The sequence below is a fragment of the Cherax quadricarinatus genome, chromosome 32, assembly GCF_038502225.1.
Source record: "Cherax quadricarinatus isolate ZL_2023a chromosome 32, ASM3850222v1, whole genome shotgun sequence".
Taxonomy (NCBI): domain Eukaryota; kingdom Metazoa; phylum Arthropoda; class Malacostraca; order Decapoda; family Parastacidae; genus Cherax; species Cherax quadricarinatus.
In genome coordinates this window covers 32359818-32376349 of record NC_091323.1, presented here as the reverse complement: position 1 = coordinate 32376349, position 16532 = coordinate 32359818, and the positions used below count along the sequence as shown (strand labels likewise).

The window sequence follows — 16532 nt, the reverse complement described above, 5'->3', positions numbered from 1 at the left end:
CACTGTGAGGTGTGTGTGTCTCACAGTGTATATACACTGAGAGGTGTGTGTGTCTCACAGTGTATATACACTGAGAGGTGTGTGTGTCTCACAGTGTATATACACTGAGAGGTGTGTGTGTCTCACAGTGTATATACACTGTGAGGTGTGTGTGTCTCACAGTGTATATACACTGAGAGGTGTGTGTGTCTCACAGTGTATATACACTGAGAGGTGTGTGTGTCTCACAGTGTATATACACTGAGAGGTGTGTGTGTCTCACAGTGTATATACACTGAGAGGTGTGTGTGTCTCACAGTGTATATACACTGTGAGGTGTGTGTGTCTCACAGTGTATATACACTGAGAGGTGTGTGTGTCTCACAGTGTATATACACTGTGAGGTGTGTGTGTGTCTCACAGTGTATATACACTGAGAGGTGTGTGTGTCTCACAGTGTATATACACTGAGAGGTGTGTGTGTCTCACAGTGTATATACACTGAGAGGTGTGTGTGTGTCTCACAGTGTATATACACTGAGAGGTGTGTGTGTCTCACAGTGTATATACACTGTGAGGTGTGTGTGTCTCACAGTGTATATACACTGAGAGGTGTGTGTGTCTCACAGTGTATATACACTGTGAGGTGTGTGTGTGTCTCACAGTGTATATACACTGAGAGGTGTGTGTGTCTCACAGTGTATATACACTGTGAGGTGTGTGTGTGTCTCATAGTGTATATACACTGAGAGGTGTGTGTGTGTCTCACAGTGTATATACACTGAGAGGTGTGTGTGTCTCACAGTGTATATACACTGAGAGGTGTGTGTGTCTCACAGTGTATATACACTGAGAGGTGTGTGTGTCTCACAGTGTATATACACTGAGAGGTGTGTGTGTCTCACAGTGTATATACACTGTGAGGTGTGTGTGTGTCTCACAGTGTATATACACTGAGAGGTGTGTGTGTCTCACAGTGTATATACACTGAGAGGTGTGTGTGTCTCACAGTGTATATACACTGAGAGGTGTGTGTGTCTCACAGTGTATATACACTGTGAGGTGTGTGTGTGTCTCACAGTGTATATACACTGAGAGGTGTGTGTGTCTCACAGTGTATATACACTGAGAGGTGTGTGTGTCTCACAGTGTATATACACTGAGAGGTGTGTGTGTCTCACAGTGTATATACACTGTGAGGTGTGTGTCTGTCAGTATATATATATATATATATATATATATATATATATATATATATATACATACATAATTTTCTTTTCAACAAGTCGGCCGTCTCCCACCGAGGCAGGGTGAACCAAAAAACGAAAGAAAATCCCGAAAAAGAAAATACTTTCATTATCATTCAACACTTTCACCTCACTCACACATAATCACTGTTTTTGCAGAGGTGCTCAGAATACAACAGTTTAGAAGCATACACATATAAAGATACACAACATATCCCTCCAAACTGCCAATATCCCGAACCCCTCCTTTAAAGTGCAGGCATTGTACTTCCCATTTCTAGGACTCAAGTCCGACTATATAAAAATAACCGGTTTCCCTGAATCCCTTCACAAAATTATACCCTGCTCACACTCCAACAGCTCGTCAGGTCCCAAATACCATTCGTCTCCATTCACTCCTATCTAACACGCTCACGCACGCTTGCTGGAAGTCCAAGCCCCTCGCCCACAAAACCTCCTTTACCCCCTCTCTCCAAACCTTTCGACGACGATCCCTACCTCGCCTTACTTCCCATATCGATTTATACGCTCTCCATGTCATTCTACTTTGATCCATTCTCTCTAAATGACCAAACCACCTCAACAACCCCTCTTCTGCCCTCTGACTAATACTTTTATTAACTCCACACCTTTTCCTAATTTCCACACTCCGAATTTTCTGCATAATATTTACACCACACATTGCCCTTAGACAGGACATCTCCACTGCCTCCAACCGCCTCCTCGCTGCTGCATTTACCACCCAAGCTTCACATCCATATAAGAGTGTTGGTACTACTATACTTTCATACATTCCCTTCTTTGCCTCCATAGATAACGTTTTTTGTCTCCACATATACCTCAATGCACCACTCACCTTTTTTCCCTCATCAATTCTATGATTAACCTCATCCTTCATAAATCCATCCGCCGACACGTCAACTCCCAAGTATCTGAAAACATTCACTTCTTCCATACTCCTCCTCCCCAATTTGATATCCAATTTTTCTTTATCTAAATCATTTGATACCCTCATCACCTTACTCTTTTCTATGTTCACTTTCAACTTTCTACCTTTACACACACTCCCAAACTCATCCACTAACCTTTGCAATTTTTCTTTAGAATCTCCCATAAGCACAGTATCATCAGCAAAAAGTAACTGTGTCAATTCCCATTTTGAATTTGATTCCCCATAATTTAATCCCACCCCTCTCCCGAACACCCTAGCATTTACTTCCTTTACAACCCCATCTATAAATATATTAAACAACGATGGTGACATTACACATCCCTGCCTAAGACCTACTTTTACCAGGAAGTATTCTCCCTCTCTTCTACACACCCTAACCTGAGCCTCACTATCCTCATAAAAACTCTTTACAGCATTTAGTAACTTACTACCTATTCCATATACTTGCAACATCTGCCACATTGCTCCTCGGTGTATATAGAGTGATAATTTAATACCTGATTTAAATATTAAAATATTCTTGTCGTGTGGTGAGAGAGTTACAAGCTGACTCACAGTGCAGTCGATAGAATTTAACCCCTCCCCCCAATTAACTATCAAAACCTCATATGCCAACCTCACATGATGCGCATCTTACACAGTGTGTGGGTGGGGGAGGCCTATAATATTTATCCCACCGTGTGTATGTGTGTGTATGTGTTTGTGACCTCACGTCTAATCTCAATATCTCTCTCTTACAGTGTGTGTAGTGGGAGGATTCGCACCAAGTATCGACATTCCGGACACTACCACTGAACCACCACCTACCACACCAGACCCTGCCACTCTACCATACTTCCTCCACCACCTCAACTCCACCAACGTCACCATCAGCAGGGGCAAGACTGCCACACTAGACTGCCAGGTCTTCAGACTCAGGGACAGGACAGTGAGTACCTTACCTTTGTCACGGTAGATAGCAGATAAACTTTATGGAAGGTCTCGGTGTATTATAGTAGATACCTGTACATTGTGGCTAATTCATACCGTGGATTAAGGCGTCATGAGTTTTCGCCCACCATGAAGCAGGCCAAAGCAGCATGGGTTCGACTCCTAGGCTAGTCGCAGTGTTGTTATTGATCAATACCGCTTGTTCGTGGGAACAATTTTATATAAATATATATATATATATATATATATATATATATATATATATATATATATATATATATATATATATATATATATATATATATAGATACATTGTACTGTACTGAGGTGAGGACTCAACAGAGGTACAAAGAGAAGTTTTTCCTATGTTAATTTTTGTTTTAATTTCGTGGGTGGATGATGAATGGGCGGTCTTTGATGACCTTTGACCTGGATGAGCCTGGCTTGATGGTAAAGCCTGGCTTGATGGTAAAGCCTGGCTTGATGGTAAAGCCTGGCTTGATGGTAAAGCCTGGCTTGATGGTAAAGCCTGGCTTGATGGTAAAGCCTAGCTTGATGGTAAAGCCTGGCTTGATGGTAAAGCCTGGCTTGATGGTAAAGCCTGGCTTGATGGTAAAGCCTGGCTTGATGGTAAAGCCTGACTGACTGCTGGCAGAGGCGAGGCAGCCCTCTAGGGCTCCACTCTTAATGAATCACCCTCGTTATCACAATTACTTTGCTTCTGCGTTCACCTTTGTGGCTTGAGACGGTGTGTGTGTGTGTGTGTGTGTGTGTGTGTGTGTGTGTGTGTGTGTGTGTGTGTGTGTGTGTGTGTGTGTGTGTGTGTGTGTGTGTGTGTGTGTGTGTGTGTGTGTGTGTGTGTGTGTGTGTGTGTGTGTGTGTGTGTGTGTGTGTGTGTGTGTGTGTGTGTGTGTGAGTGTGTGTGTGTGTGTGTGTGTACTCGCCTGTTTGTTGTTGTAAGGGTCGAGTCATAGCTCCTGGTCCCACCTGTTCGCTGGTCTCTACTAGGTCCACTCTCTTCCTGCTCCAAGAGCTTTAGTATGTGTGTGTCTGTGGTAGTTCCACTCACTACCACACAGTTCCTGGCCTCACTGGCTGTAACGTGCCCTCTCGTGAAGCTTCGTATTAAATCTGCTTCCAGCAAATCTTCACCCACAAGGTTCCACTTACACTGTTGAGCTGTCTGGAGAATATTATCAAGGGTAACTTACGGAAAGATAAAGATGGTGAGAAGAAAAGAAAAAGAGAGAATGAATCATAAGAAGACGAGATTAAAAAGAATAGATGGAGAGAACATTCCCAAATATTCTTTTTTTAATTTTAATTTAGGTGCAAAGTTGATCAACTTCTCACATTCTTCTTGTTTCTCTCCCTTCACCTCTTATTTCTTCTCCCTGTCTTTCCTCTTCACTCTTCTTCTCTCACCTTCTCTATAATTCTTATAATCAACCATAGACAAAAAGGATATTGTATTTCCTCCTTGCTTTCTTCTCTCTCTCTCTCTCTCTCTCTCTCTCTCTCTCTCTCTCTCTCTCTCTCTCTCTCTCTCTCTCTCTCTCTCTCTCTCTCTCTCTCTCTCTCTCTCTCCCCTCATTCTCCCTTTCCACTCCCCACCTCCCTCACCCACCTTCTCCTCACTCCCCACCTCCCTCACCGATCTTCCCCTCACTCCCCCTTCCCTCACCCATCTTCCCCTCACTCCCCCTTCCCTCACCCCTTCCCCCACCAAGTTGTGTTGATTTCCTCCGAGGCAGCAGTCCTTAATGATCCTGGTGAAGGGGTGGCGAGGGGAGAGTCTTTAACTACTGGTGAAGGGAATGTTGTTAAGGGGGGAGGGGGCGGTGGACCTGGGGGAGGGGGCGGTGGACCTGGGGGAGGGGGCGGTGGACTAGGAGGAGGGATTGGTGGACCAGAGGAGAGGAGTGGTGGACTAGAGAGGGAAGGGGTGGTGGACCAGGGAGGGAAGGGGTGGTGGACCAGGGAGGAAAGGGGTGGTGGACCAGGAGAGGCACCTGGGATGGACCAATCTACTGAGAGGGTGGACCTGAAAGAGCACCAACCTGTTTCGTTCAACTTGGGTTGTTCAACTTGGGTCGTTCAACCTGGTCATTAAACCTCATTAAACCCAGTGATTTAAATTTACCTGCATAAAGACTGCAAGAAAACTTCCAAGCAAGTTTTTAAACTTCAAAGCACGACCTCAAGATGGATTTTAATTTTTGTGTTGCCTGGTTAATCAGGCTGTTGGTGCCGTCGGCCTGCAGACCTATCATAGTCTGGTTGATCAGGCGCCGGATGAGAGAAGTGATCCAGTTATCAGGACCTAAATACTGGGCACAGTACCAAGGAGAGAATTATTTTATGACATGAAGACGGTCAATATACATCGAAATAGCGTTTTTTGTCGATTAAATTTTTGAAACTCAGTCTGGCATCTCTGTGACGAATTTCATTTTTTTATTTTTTGAGAAGATATTTCGATTTTCTCTCTCCCCATCTTCTATCAGCTGAGTGTGTGCCAGCTTCTGTCAGCTGAGTGTGTGCCAGCTTCTGTCAGCTGAGTGTGTGCCAGCTTCTGTCAGCTGAGTGTGTGCCAGCTTCTGTCAGCTGAGTGTGTGCCAGCTTCTGTCAGCTGAGTGTGTGCCAGCTTCTGTCAGCTGAGTGTGTGCCAGCTTCTGTCAGCTGAGTGTGTGCCAGCTTCTGTCAGCTGAGTGTGTGCCAGCTTCTGTCAGCTGAGTGTGTGCCAGCTTCTGTCAGCTGAGTGTGTGCCAGCTTCTGTCAGCTGAGTGTGTGCCAGCTTCTGTCAGCTGAGTGTGTGCCAGCTTCTGTCAGCTGAGTGTGTGCCAGCTTCTGTCAGCTGAGTGTGTGCCAGCTTCTGTCAGCTGAGTGTGTGCCAGCTTCTGTCAGCTGAGTGTGTGCCAGCTTCTGTCAGCCGAGTGTGTGCCAGCTTCTGTCAGCTGAGTGTGTGCCAGCTTCTGTCAGCCGAGTGTGTGCCAGCTTTCACGTTGTTGCTTTTGTTATGTGATTAGTGTCAACCTGTCTAAACTTCGTGTGTGTGTGTGTGTGTGTGTGTGTGTTTGTTTGTGTGTGTGTGTGTGTGTGTGTGTGTGTGTGTGTGTGTGTGTGTGTGTGTGTGTGTGTGTGTGTGTGTGTGTGTGTATGTGTGTTTGTGTGTGTGTGTGTGTGTGTGTGTATGTGTGTTTGTGTGTGTGTGTGTGTGTGTGTGTGTATGTGTGTTTGTGTGTGTGTGTGTGTGTGTGTGTGTGTGTGTGTGTGTGTGTGTGTGTGTGTGTGTGTGTGTGTGTGTGTATGTGTGTTTGTGTGTGTGTGTGTGTGTGTGTGTATGTGTGTTTGTGTGTGTGTGTGTGTGTGTGTGTGTGTGTATGTGTGTTTGTGTGTGTGTGTGTGTGTGTGTGTGTGTGTGTGTGTGTGTGTGTGTGTGTGTGTGTGTGTGTGTGTGTGTGTGTGTGTGTGTGTGTGTGTATGTGTGTTTGTGTGTGTGTGTGTGTTGCGGCCCCTGCCAAACTAGCGGTTAAATAGTTAACCTGCCGGCCGGCAGTACCACTGGGTGCGTCATCAAACCCAATGTGGGGGCTGCTGAGCCGGCCTTAGAGCAGTAAGAGCCTGAGTGCCTCACGGTACACACCTAAGCAGTAGGTACCTGACCACCGAAGGGTACACGTCTACTGGCTTTAGTAACAGTATGTACCAGAGCGCCTCGCTGTACACACCTAAGCAGTAGGTACCTGACCACCGAAGGGTACACGTCTACTGGCTTTAGTAACAGTATGTACCAGAGCGCCTCGCTGTACACACCTAAGCAGTAGGTACCTGACCACCGAAGGGTACACGTCTACTGGCTTTAGAAATATTATGTACCTGAGCGCCTCGCTGTACACACCTAAGCAGTAGGTACCTGACCACCGAAGGGTACACGTCTACTGGCTTCAACATTAAGTACCTGAACTCCTCAGGGTACACGTCTATGCAGTAGGTACCTGACCACCGAATCGTACCTATCTACTGGCGTTAGAAGAACCGCTCACCGCAGCTCACTGAGTCTGTTGGCCTCAGTTACTTGACGGCCGCATTCAGTGAGCTTGCAGCATGGTGTTCGGCTAGCGGTGTGTCAACCGCCTTTGGAGAGGATTTACTGGACTACCGGTGATGTCTGTGGACTCACCGTCTACGTTGATCAACTGTGGGCCGGAGTCGTCAGATGCTGTTTAGTGGGACATTACATGAAGAAAAGGTTGGAGTGTTACACTGAACTGGGCCAGGACCGTAGTGTGACACTGAGGGACGTACGATGGAGTGGAACACTGAGATATGCACAGGACCGTAGTGGAACACTGAGATGAAAAGGGTGTCGTGGGACACTGAAGATGGCCTGGTTGTAGTGTACACTGAACAGTGTCGTGTGACTGACTTCGTGTCGTGAGAGGCAGTTGATTGTAATTTATTATTATAAAAATGTTATTTATAATTTATTGTTTTAGCATAGAGATATATATATATAGTGACAGTAGTGTCAAGAGTTGTACCCTGTGTAGGGTTATTAATTATATTTTAGTAAAATGCTGATTATAATTTATTATAGTAACATGTACATATTATTATTATATCATAGTTCAAATACCTCTAGACCAAAGATAGTTGATTTTTATATATTAAAGATTAATTTATATTAATGTGTGTATTTATGTATCCCGAACTCTTTATTACAAAAGAAGTAAATCGTACCATCTTCTTTAAAAAATTACTTTTTTGTAATAGTGTGTGTGTATGTGTGTTTGTGTGTGTGTGTGTGTGTGTATGTGTGTGTGTGTGTGTGTGTGTGTGTGTGTGTGTGTGTGTGTGTGTGTGTGTGTGTGTGTGTGTGTGTGTGTGTGTGTGTGTGTGTGTGTGTGTGTGTGTGTGTGTATGTGTGTGTGTGTGTGTGTGTGTACGTGTATGTGTGTTTGTGTGTGTGTGTGTGTGTGTGTGTGCTGGCTGCACTTAAACCGACGAACGAGCCACAGCCCAGCTGGTCAGGTACTCACTTTAGGTGCCTGTCCAGCACCTTGTTGAAGACAACCAGGGGTCTATTCGTAATCCCTCTTATGTATGCTGGGAGGCAGTTGAACAGTCTTGGGCCCCTAACAATAATATAGTTAGAATAAATATGGAGATATACTCCAATATAACAAATTATAGGATACAATGGGTGCAATAAGGCATTGTACCAACCCATTCACCCATTACGTACCCATTCACCCATCACCATGGAGATAAACAAGAGAGACCAGCTGGCAATAACAGGCCTTTAAATGACTCTATCATTAACAACCTTGAGCTTCATGTTAAAGATTAAGTAATTAAGCTGTGTAATTAAGCTGTGCTCTGCTGCACCTCCTGTTGCTGCACCTCCTGATGCTGCACCTCCTGTTGCTGCCCTTCCTGTTGCTGCACCTCCTATTGCTGCACCTCCTGTTGCTGCACCTCCTGTTTCTGCACCTCCTGTTGCTGCACCTCCTGTTGCTGCACCTCCTGTTGCTGCACCTCCTGTTGCTGCAACTCTTGTTGCTGCACCTCCTGTTGCTGCACCTCCTGTTGCTGCACCTCCTGTTGCTGCACCTCATGTTGCTGCACCTCCTGTTGCTGCACCTCCTGATGCTGCACCTCCTGTTGTTGCACCTCCTGTTGCTGCACCTCCTGTTGCTGCACCTGTTGCTGCACCTCATGTTGCTGCACCTCCTGTTGCTGCACCTCCTGTTGCTGCACCTCCTGTTGCTGCACCTTCTGTTGCTGCACCTCCTGTTGCTGCACCTCCTGTTGCTGCACCTCCTGTTGCTGCACCTCCTGTTGCTGCACCTCCTCTTGCTGCACCACATGTTGCTGCACCTCCTGTTGCTGCACCTCATGTTGCTGCACCTCCTGTTGCTGCACCTCATGTTGCTGCACCTCATGTTGCTGCACCTCCTGTTGCTGCACCTCATGTTGCTGCACCTCCTGTTGCTGCACCTCCTGTTGCTGCACCTCCTATTGCTGCACCTCCTGTTGCTGCACCTCGTGTTGCTGCAACTCCTGTTGCTGCACCTCCTGTTGCTGCACCTCCTGTTGCTGCACCTTATGTTGCTGCACCTCCTGTTGCTGCATCTCCTGTTGCTGCACCTCCTATTGCTGCACCTCCTGTTGCTGCACCTCGTGTTGCTGCAACTCCTGTTGCTGCACCTCCTGTTGCTGCACCTCCTGTTGCTGCACCTTATGTTGCTGCACCTCCTGTTGCTGCATCTCCTGTTGCTGCACCTCCTGTTGCTGCACCTCCTCTTGCTGCACCTCTTGCTGCACCTCCTGTTGCTCCACCTCCTGTTGCTGCAACTCCTGTTGCTGCAACTCCTGTTGCTGCACCTCATGTTGCTGCACCTCCTGTTGCTGCATCTCCTGTTGCTGCACGTCATGTTGCTACACCTCCTGTTGCTGCACCTCCTGTTGCCGCACCTCCTCTTGCTGCACCTCCTGTTGCTGCACCTCATGTTGCTGCACGTCATGTTGCTGCACCTCCTGCTGCTGCACCTCCTGTTGCTGCACCTCCTGTTGCTGCACCTCATGATGCTGCACCTCATGTTACTGCACCTCCTGTTGCTGCATCTCCTGTTGCTGCATCTCCTGTTGCTGTACATCATGTTGCTGCACCTTCTGCTGCTGCACCTCCTGTTGCTGCACCTCCTGTTGCAGCAACTCCTGTTGCTGCACCTCCTGTTGCTGCACCTCCTGTTGCTGCACCTCATGTTGCTGCACCTCCTGTTGCTGCACCTCCTGTTGCTGCACCTCATGTTGCTGCACCTCATGTTGCTGCACCTCCTGTTGCTGCACCTCCTGTTGCTGCACCTCCTGTTGCTGCACCTCATGTTGCTGCACCTCCTGTTGCTGCACCTCCTGTTGCTGCACCTCATGTTGCTGCACCTCCTGTTGCTGCACCTTCTGTTGCTGCACCTCCTGTTGCTGCACCTCATGTTGCTGCACCTCATGTTGCTGCACCACCTGTTGCTGCACCTCCTGTTGCTGCACCTCCTGTTGCTGCATCTCCTGTTGCTGTATCTCATGTTGCTGCACCTCCTGTTGCTGCACCTCCTGTTACTGCACCTCATGTTGCTGCACCTCCTGTTGCTGCACCTCCTGTTGCTGCACCTCCTGTTGCTGCACCTCCTGTTGCTGCACCTCCTGTTGCTGCACCTCCTGTTGCTGCACCTCCTGTTGCTGCACCTCATGTTGCTGCACCTCATGTTGCTGCACCTCCTGTTGCTGCACCTCCTGTTGCTGCACCTCATGTTGCTGCACCTCCTGTTGCTGCACCTCCTGTTGCTGCACCTCATGTTGCTGCACCTCATGTTGCTGCACCTCCTGTTGCTGCACCTCCTGTTGCTGCACCTCATGTTGCTGCACCTCCTGTTGCTGCACCTCATGTTGCTGCACCTCCTGTTGCTGCACCTCCTGATGCTGCACCTCCTGTTGTTGCACCTCCTGTTGCTGCACCTCCTGTTGCTGTACCTCCTGTTGCTGCACCTCCTGTTGCTGCACCTCCTGTTGCTGCATCTCCTGTTGCTGTACCTCATGTTGCTGCACCTCCTGTTGCTGCACCTCCTGTTGCTGCACCTCATGTTGCTGCACCTCCTGTTGCTGCACCTCCTGTTGCTGCACCTCATGTTACTGCACCTCATGTTGCTGCACCTCCTGTTGCTGCACCTCCTGATGCTGCACCTCCTGTTGCTGCACCTCCTGTTGCTGCACCTCATGTTGCTGCACCTCCTGTTGCTGCACCTCCTGTTGCTGCACCTCATGTTGCTGCACCTCATGTTGCTGCACCTCCTGTTGCTGCACCTCCTGTTGTTGCACCTCATGTTGTTGCACCTCCTGTTGCTGCACCTCCTGTTGCTGCACCTCCTGTTGCTGCACCTCATGTTGCTGCACCTCCTGTTGCTGCACCTCCTGTTGCTGCACCTCCTGTTGCTGCACCTCATGTTGCTGCACCTCCTGTTGCTGCACCTTCTGTTGCTGCACCTCCTGTTGCTGCACCTCATGTTGCTGCACCTCATGTTGCTGCACCTCCTGTTGCTGCACCTCCTGTTGCTGCACCTCCTGTTGCTGCATCTCCTGTTGCTGTATCTCATGTTGCTGCACCTCCTGTTGCTGCACCTCCTGTTACTGCACCTCATGTTGCTGCACCTCCTGTTGCTGCACCTCCTGTTGCTGCACCTCCTGTTGCTGCACCTCCTGTTGCTGCACCTCCTGTTGCTGCACCTCCTGTTGCTGCACCTCATGTTGCTGCACCTCATGTTGCTGCACCTCATGTTGCTGCACCTCCTGTTGCTGCACCTCCTGTTGTTGCACCTCATGTTGCTGCACCTCCTGTTGCTGCACCTCCTGTTGCTGCACCTCATGTTGCTGCACCTCATGTTGCTGCACCTCCTGTTGTTGCACCTCCTGTTGCTGCACCTCATGTTGCTGCACCTCCTGTTGCTGCACCTCATGTTGCTGCACCTCCTGTTGCTGCACCTCCTGATGCTGCACCTCCTGTTGTTGCACCTCCTGTTGCTGCACCTCCTGTTGCTGTACCTCCTGTTGCTGCACCTCCTGTTGCTGCACCTCCTGTTGCTGCATCTCCTGTTGCTGTACCTCATGTTGCTGCACCTCCTGTTGCTGCACCTCCTGTTGCTGCACCTCATGTTGCTGCACCTCCTGTTGCTGCACCTCCTGTTGCTGCACCTCATGTTACTGCACCTCATGTTGCTGCACCTCCTGTTGCTGCACCTCCTGATGCTGCACCTCCTGTTGCTGCACCTCCTGTTGCTGCACCTCATGTTGCTGCACCTCCTGTTGCTGCACCTCCTGTTGCTGCACCTCATGTTGCTGCACCTCATGTTGCTGCACCTCCTGTTGCTGCACCTCCTGTTGTTGCACCTCATGTTGTTGCACCTCCTGTTGCTGCACCTCCTGTTGCTGCACCTCCTGTTGCTGCACCTCATGTTGCTGCACCTCCTGTTGCTGCACCTCCTGTTGCTGACACCTCATGTTGCTGCACCTCCTGTTGCTGCACCTCATGTTGCTGCACCTGTTGCTGCACCTCCTGATGCTGCACCTCCTGTTGTTGCACCTCCTGTTGTTGCACCTCCTGTTGCTGCACCTCCTCTTGCTGCACCTCCTCTTGCTGCACCTCCTCTTGCTGCACCTCCTGATGCTGCACCTCCTGTTGCTGCACCTCCTGTTGCTGCACCTCATGTTACTGCACCTCATGTTGCTGCACCTCCTGTTGCTGCACCTCCTGATGCTGCACCTCCTGTTGCTGCACCTCCTGTTGCTGCACCTCATGTTGCTGCACCTCCTGTTGCTGCACCTCCTGTTGCTGCACCTCATGTTGCTGCACCTCATGTTGCTGCACCTGTTGCTGCACCTCCTGTTGTTGCACCTCATGTTGTTGCACCTCCTGTTGCTGCACCTCCTGTTGCTGCACCTCCTGTTGCTGCACCTCATGTTGCTGCACCTCCTGTTGCTGCACCTCCTGTTGCTGACACCTCATGTTGCTGCACCTCCTGTTGCTGCACCTCATGCTGCTGCACCTCCTGTTGCTGCACCTCCTGATGCTGCACCTCCTGTTGTTGCACCTCCTGTTGTTGCACCTGTTGCTGCACCTCCTGTTGCTGCACCTCCTGTTGCTGCACTTATAATGAAAAACCTAATAATAATTTTTGGATAAAAAATTACAGCAGCTGTCAAATACTGTGTTAGTTACAACAGCTGTCAAATACTGTGTTAGTTACAACAGCTGTCAAACACTGTGTTAGTTACAACAGCTGTCAAACACTGTCTTAGTTACAACAGCTGTCAAACACTGTCTTAGTTACAACAGCTGTCAAACACTGTCTTAGTTACAACAGCTGTCAAACACTGTGTTAGTTACAACACCTGTCAAACACTGTGTTAGTTACAACAGCTGTCAAACACTGTGTTAGTTACAACAGCTGTCAAACACTGTGTTAGTTACAACAGCTGTCAAACACTGTGTTATTTACAACAGCTGTCAAACACTGTGTTAGTTACAACACCTGTCAAACACTGTGTTAGTTACAACAGCTGTCAAACACTGTGTTATTTACAACAGCTGTCAAACACTGTGTTAGTTACAACACCTGTCAAACACTGTGTTAGTTACAACAGCTGTCAAACACTGTGTTAGTTACAACAGCTGTCAAACACTGTGTTAGTTACAACAGCTGTCAAACACTGTGTTATTTACAACAGCTGTCAAACACTGTGTTAGTTACAACACCTGTCAAACACTGTGTTAGTTACAACAGCTGTCAAACACTGTGTTAGTTACAACAGCTGTCAAACACTGTGTTAGTTACAACAGCTGTCAAACACTGTGTTAGTTACAACAGCTGTCAAACACTGTGTTAGTTACACCAGCTGTCAAACCATGTCTTAGTTACAACAGCTGTCAAACACTGTGTTAGTTACAACACCTGTCAAACACTGTGTTAGTTACAACAGCTGTCAAACACTGTGTTAGTTACAACAGCTGTCAAACACTGTGTTAGTTACAACAGCTGTCAAACACTGTGTTAATTACAACAGCTGTCAAACACTGTGTTAGTTACAACACCTGTCAAACACTGTGTTAGTTACAACAGCTGTCAAACACTGTGTTAGTTACAACAGCTGTCAAACACTGTGTTAGTTACAACAGCTGTCAAACACTGTGTTAGTTACAACAGCTGTCAAACACTGTGTTAGTTACAACAGCTGTCAAACCATGTCTTAGTTACAACAGCTGTCAAACACTGTGTTAGTTACAACGGCTGTCAAATACTGTGTTAGATACAACAGCTGTCAAACACTGTGTTAGTTACAACAGCTGTCAAACACTGTGTTAGTTACAACAGCTGTCAAACACTGTGTTAGTTACAACTGCTGTCAAACACTGTGTTAGTTACAACAGCTGTCAAACACTGTGTTAGGTACAACAGCTGTCAAACACTGTGTTAGTTACAACAGCTGTAAAACACTGTGTTATTTACAACAGCTGTCAAACACTGTGTTAGTTACAACAGTTGTCAAACACTGTGTTAGTTACAACAGCTGTCAAACACTGTGTTAGTTACAACAGCTGTCAAACACTGTGTTAGTTACAACAGCTGTCAAACACTGTGTTAGTTACAACAGCTGTCAAACACTGTGTTAGTTACAACAGCTGTCAAACACTGTGTTAGTTGCAATAGCTGTCAAATACTGTGCTAGTTACAACAGCTGTCAAACACTGTGTTAGTTACAACAGCTGTCAAATACTGTGTTAGTTACAACAGCTGTCAAATACTGTGTTAGCTACAACAGCTGCCAAACACTGTTAGTTACAACAGCTGTCAAACACTGTGGTAGTTACAACAGCTGTCAAACACTGTTTTAGTTACAACAGCTGTCAAACACTGTGTTAGTTACAACAGCTGTCAAAAACTGTGTTAGTTACAACAGCTGTCAAATACTGTGTTAGTTACAACAGCTGTCAAACACTGTGTTAGTTACAACAGCTGTCAAATGTTGTGTTAGTTACAATAGCTGTCAAATACTGTGTTAGTTACAACAGCTGTCAAACACTGTGTTAGTTACAACAGCTGTCAAATACTGTGTTAGTTACAACAGCTGTCAAACACTGTGTTAGTTACAACAGCTGTCAAACACTGTGTTATTTACAACAGCTGTCAAATACTGTGTTAGTTACAACAGCTGTCAAATACTGTGTTAGTTACAACAGCTGTCAAATACTGTGGTAGTTACAACAGCTGTCAAACAATGTGTTAGTTACAACAGCTGTCAAATACTGTGTTAGTTACAACAGCTGTCAAATACTGTGTTAGTTACAAAAGCCGTCAAACACTATGTTAATTACAACAGCTGTCAAACACTGTGTTAGTTACAACAGCTCTCAAACACTGTGTTAGTTACAACAGCTGTCAAACACTGTGTTAGTTACAGCAGCTGTCAAACACTGTGTTAGTCACAACAGCTGTCAAATACTGTGTTAGTTACAACAACTGCCAAATACTGTGTTAGTTACAACAGCTGTCAAATGCTGTGTTAGTTACAACAGCTGTCAAACAAAGTGTTAGTTACAACAGCTGTCAAACACTGTGTTAGTTACAACAGCTGTCAAACACTGTGTTCGTTACAACAGCTGTCAAACACTGTGTTAGTTACAACAGCTGTCAAACACTGTGTTAGTTACAACAGCTGTCAAACACTGTGTTAGTTACAACAGCTGTCAAACACTGTGTTAGTTACAACAGCAGTCAAATACTGTGTTAGTTACAACATCTGTCAAGCACTGTGTTAGTTACAACAGCTGTCAAACACTGTGTTAGTTACAACGGCTGTCAAACACTGTGTTAGTTACAACATCTGTCAAGCACTGTGTTAGTTACAACAGCTGTCAAACACTGTGTTAGTTACAACAGTTGTCAAACACTGTGTTAGTTACAACAGCTGTCAAACACTGTGTTAATTACAACAGCTGTCAAACACTGTGTTTGTTGCAACAGCTGTCAAATACTGTGTTAGTTACAACAGCTGTCAAACACTGTGTTAGTTACAACTGCTGTCAAACACTGTGTAATTTACAACAGCTGTCAAACACTGTGTTAGTTACAACAGCTGTCAAATACTGTGTTAGTTACAACAGCTGTCAAACACTGTGTTAGTTACAGCAGCTGTCAAATACTGTGTAAGTTAAAACAGCTGTCAAACACTGTGTTAGTTACAACACCTGTCAAAAACTGTGTTAGTTACAACAGCTGTCAAACACTGTGTTAGTTACAACAGCTGTCAAATACTGTGTTAGTTACAGCAGCTGTCAAACACTGTGTTAGTTACAACAGCTGTCAAATACTGTGTTAGTTACAACAGCTGTCGAATACTGTGTTAGTTGCAACAGCTGTCAAACACTATGTTAGTTACAACAGCTGTCAAACACTGTGTTAGTTACAACAGCTGTCAAATAGTGTGTTAGTTACAACAGCTGTCAAACACTCTGTTAGTTACAACAGCTGTCAAACACTGTGTTAGTTACAACAGCTGTCAAACACTGTGTTAGTTACAACAGCTGTCAAACACTGTGTTAGTTACAACAGCTGTCAAACACTGTGTTAGTTACAAAAGCTGTCAAACACTGTGTTAGTTACAACAGCTGTCAAACACTGTATTAGTTACAACAGCTGTCTAATACTGTGTTAGTTACAACAGCTGTCAAAGATTCTGTTAGTTACAACAGCTGTCAAACACTGTGTTATTTACAACAGCTGTGAAACACTGTGTTATTTACAACAGCTGTCAAACACTGTGTTAGTTACAACAGCTATCAAACACTGTGTTAGTTACAACAACTGTCAAATACT

The 16532-nt window shown here is 46.5% G+C and overlaps 1 protein-coding gene across 1 annotated transcript in view; it reads left to right on the top strand.

Annotated features, from left to right (window-relative positions):
• The window catches only part of LOC128690197 (zwei Ig domain protein zig-8-like), a 176796-nt gene that overhangs the window by 29854 nt on the left and 130410 nt on the right, over positions 1-16532 (top strand). The window contains exon 2 of the mRNA XM_070090731.1: positions 2919-3106. Coding sequence (XP_069946832.1) covers positions 2919-3106 — 188 coding nt within the window. The remainder of the gene's footprint in view (positions 1-2918; positions 3107-16532) is intronic.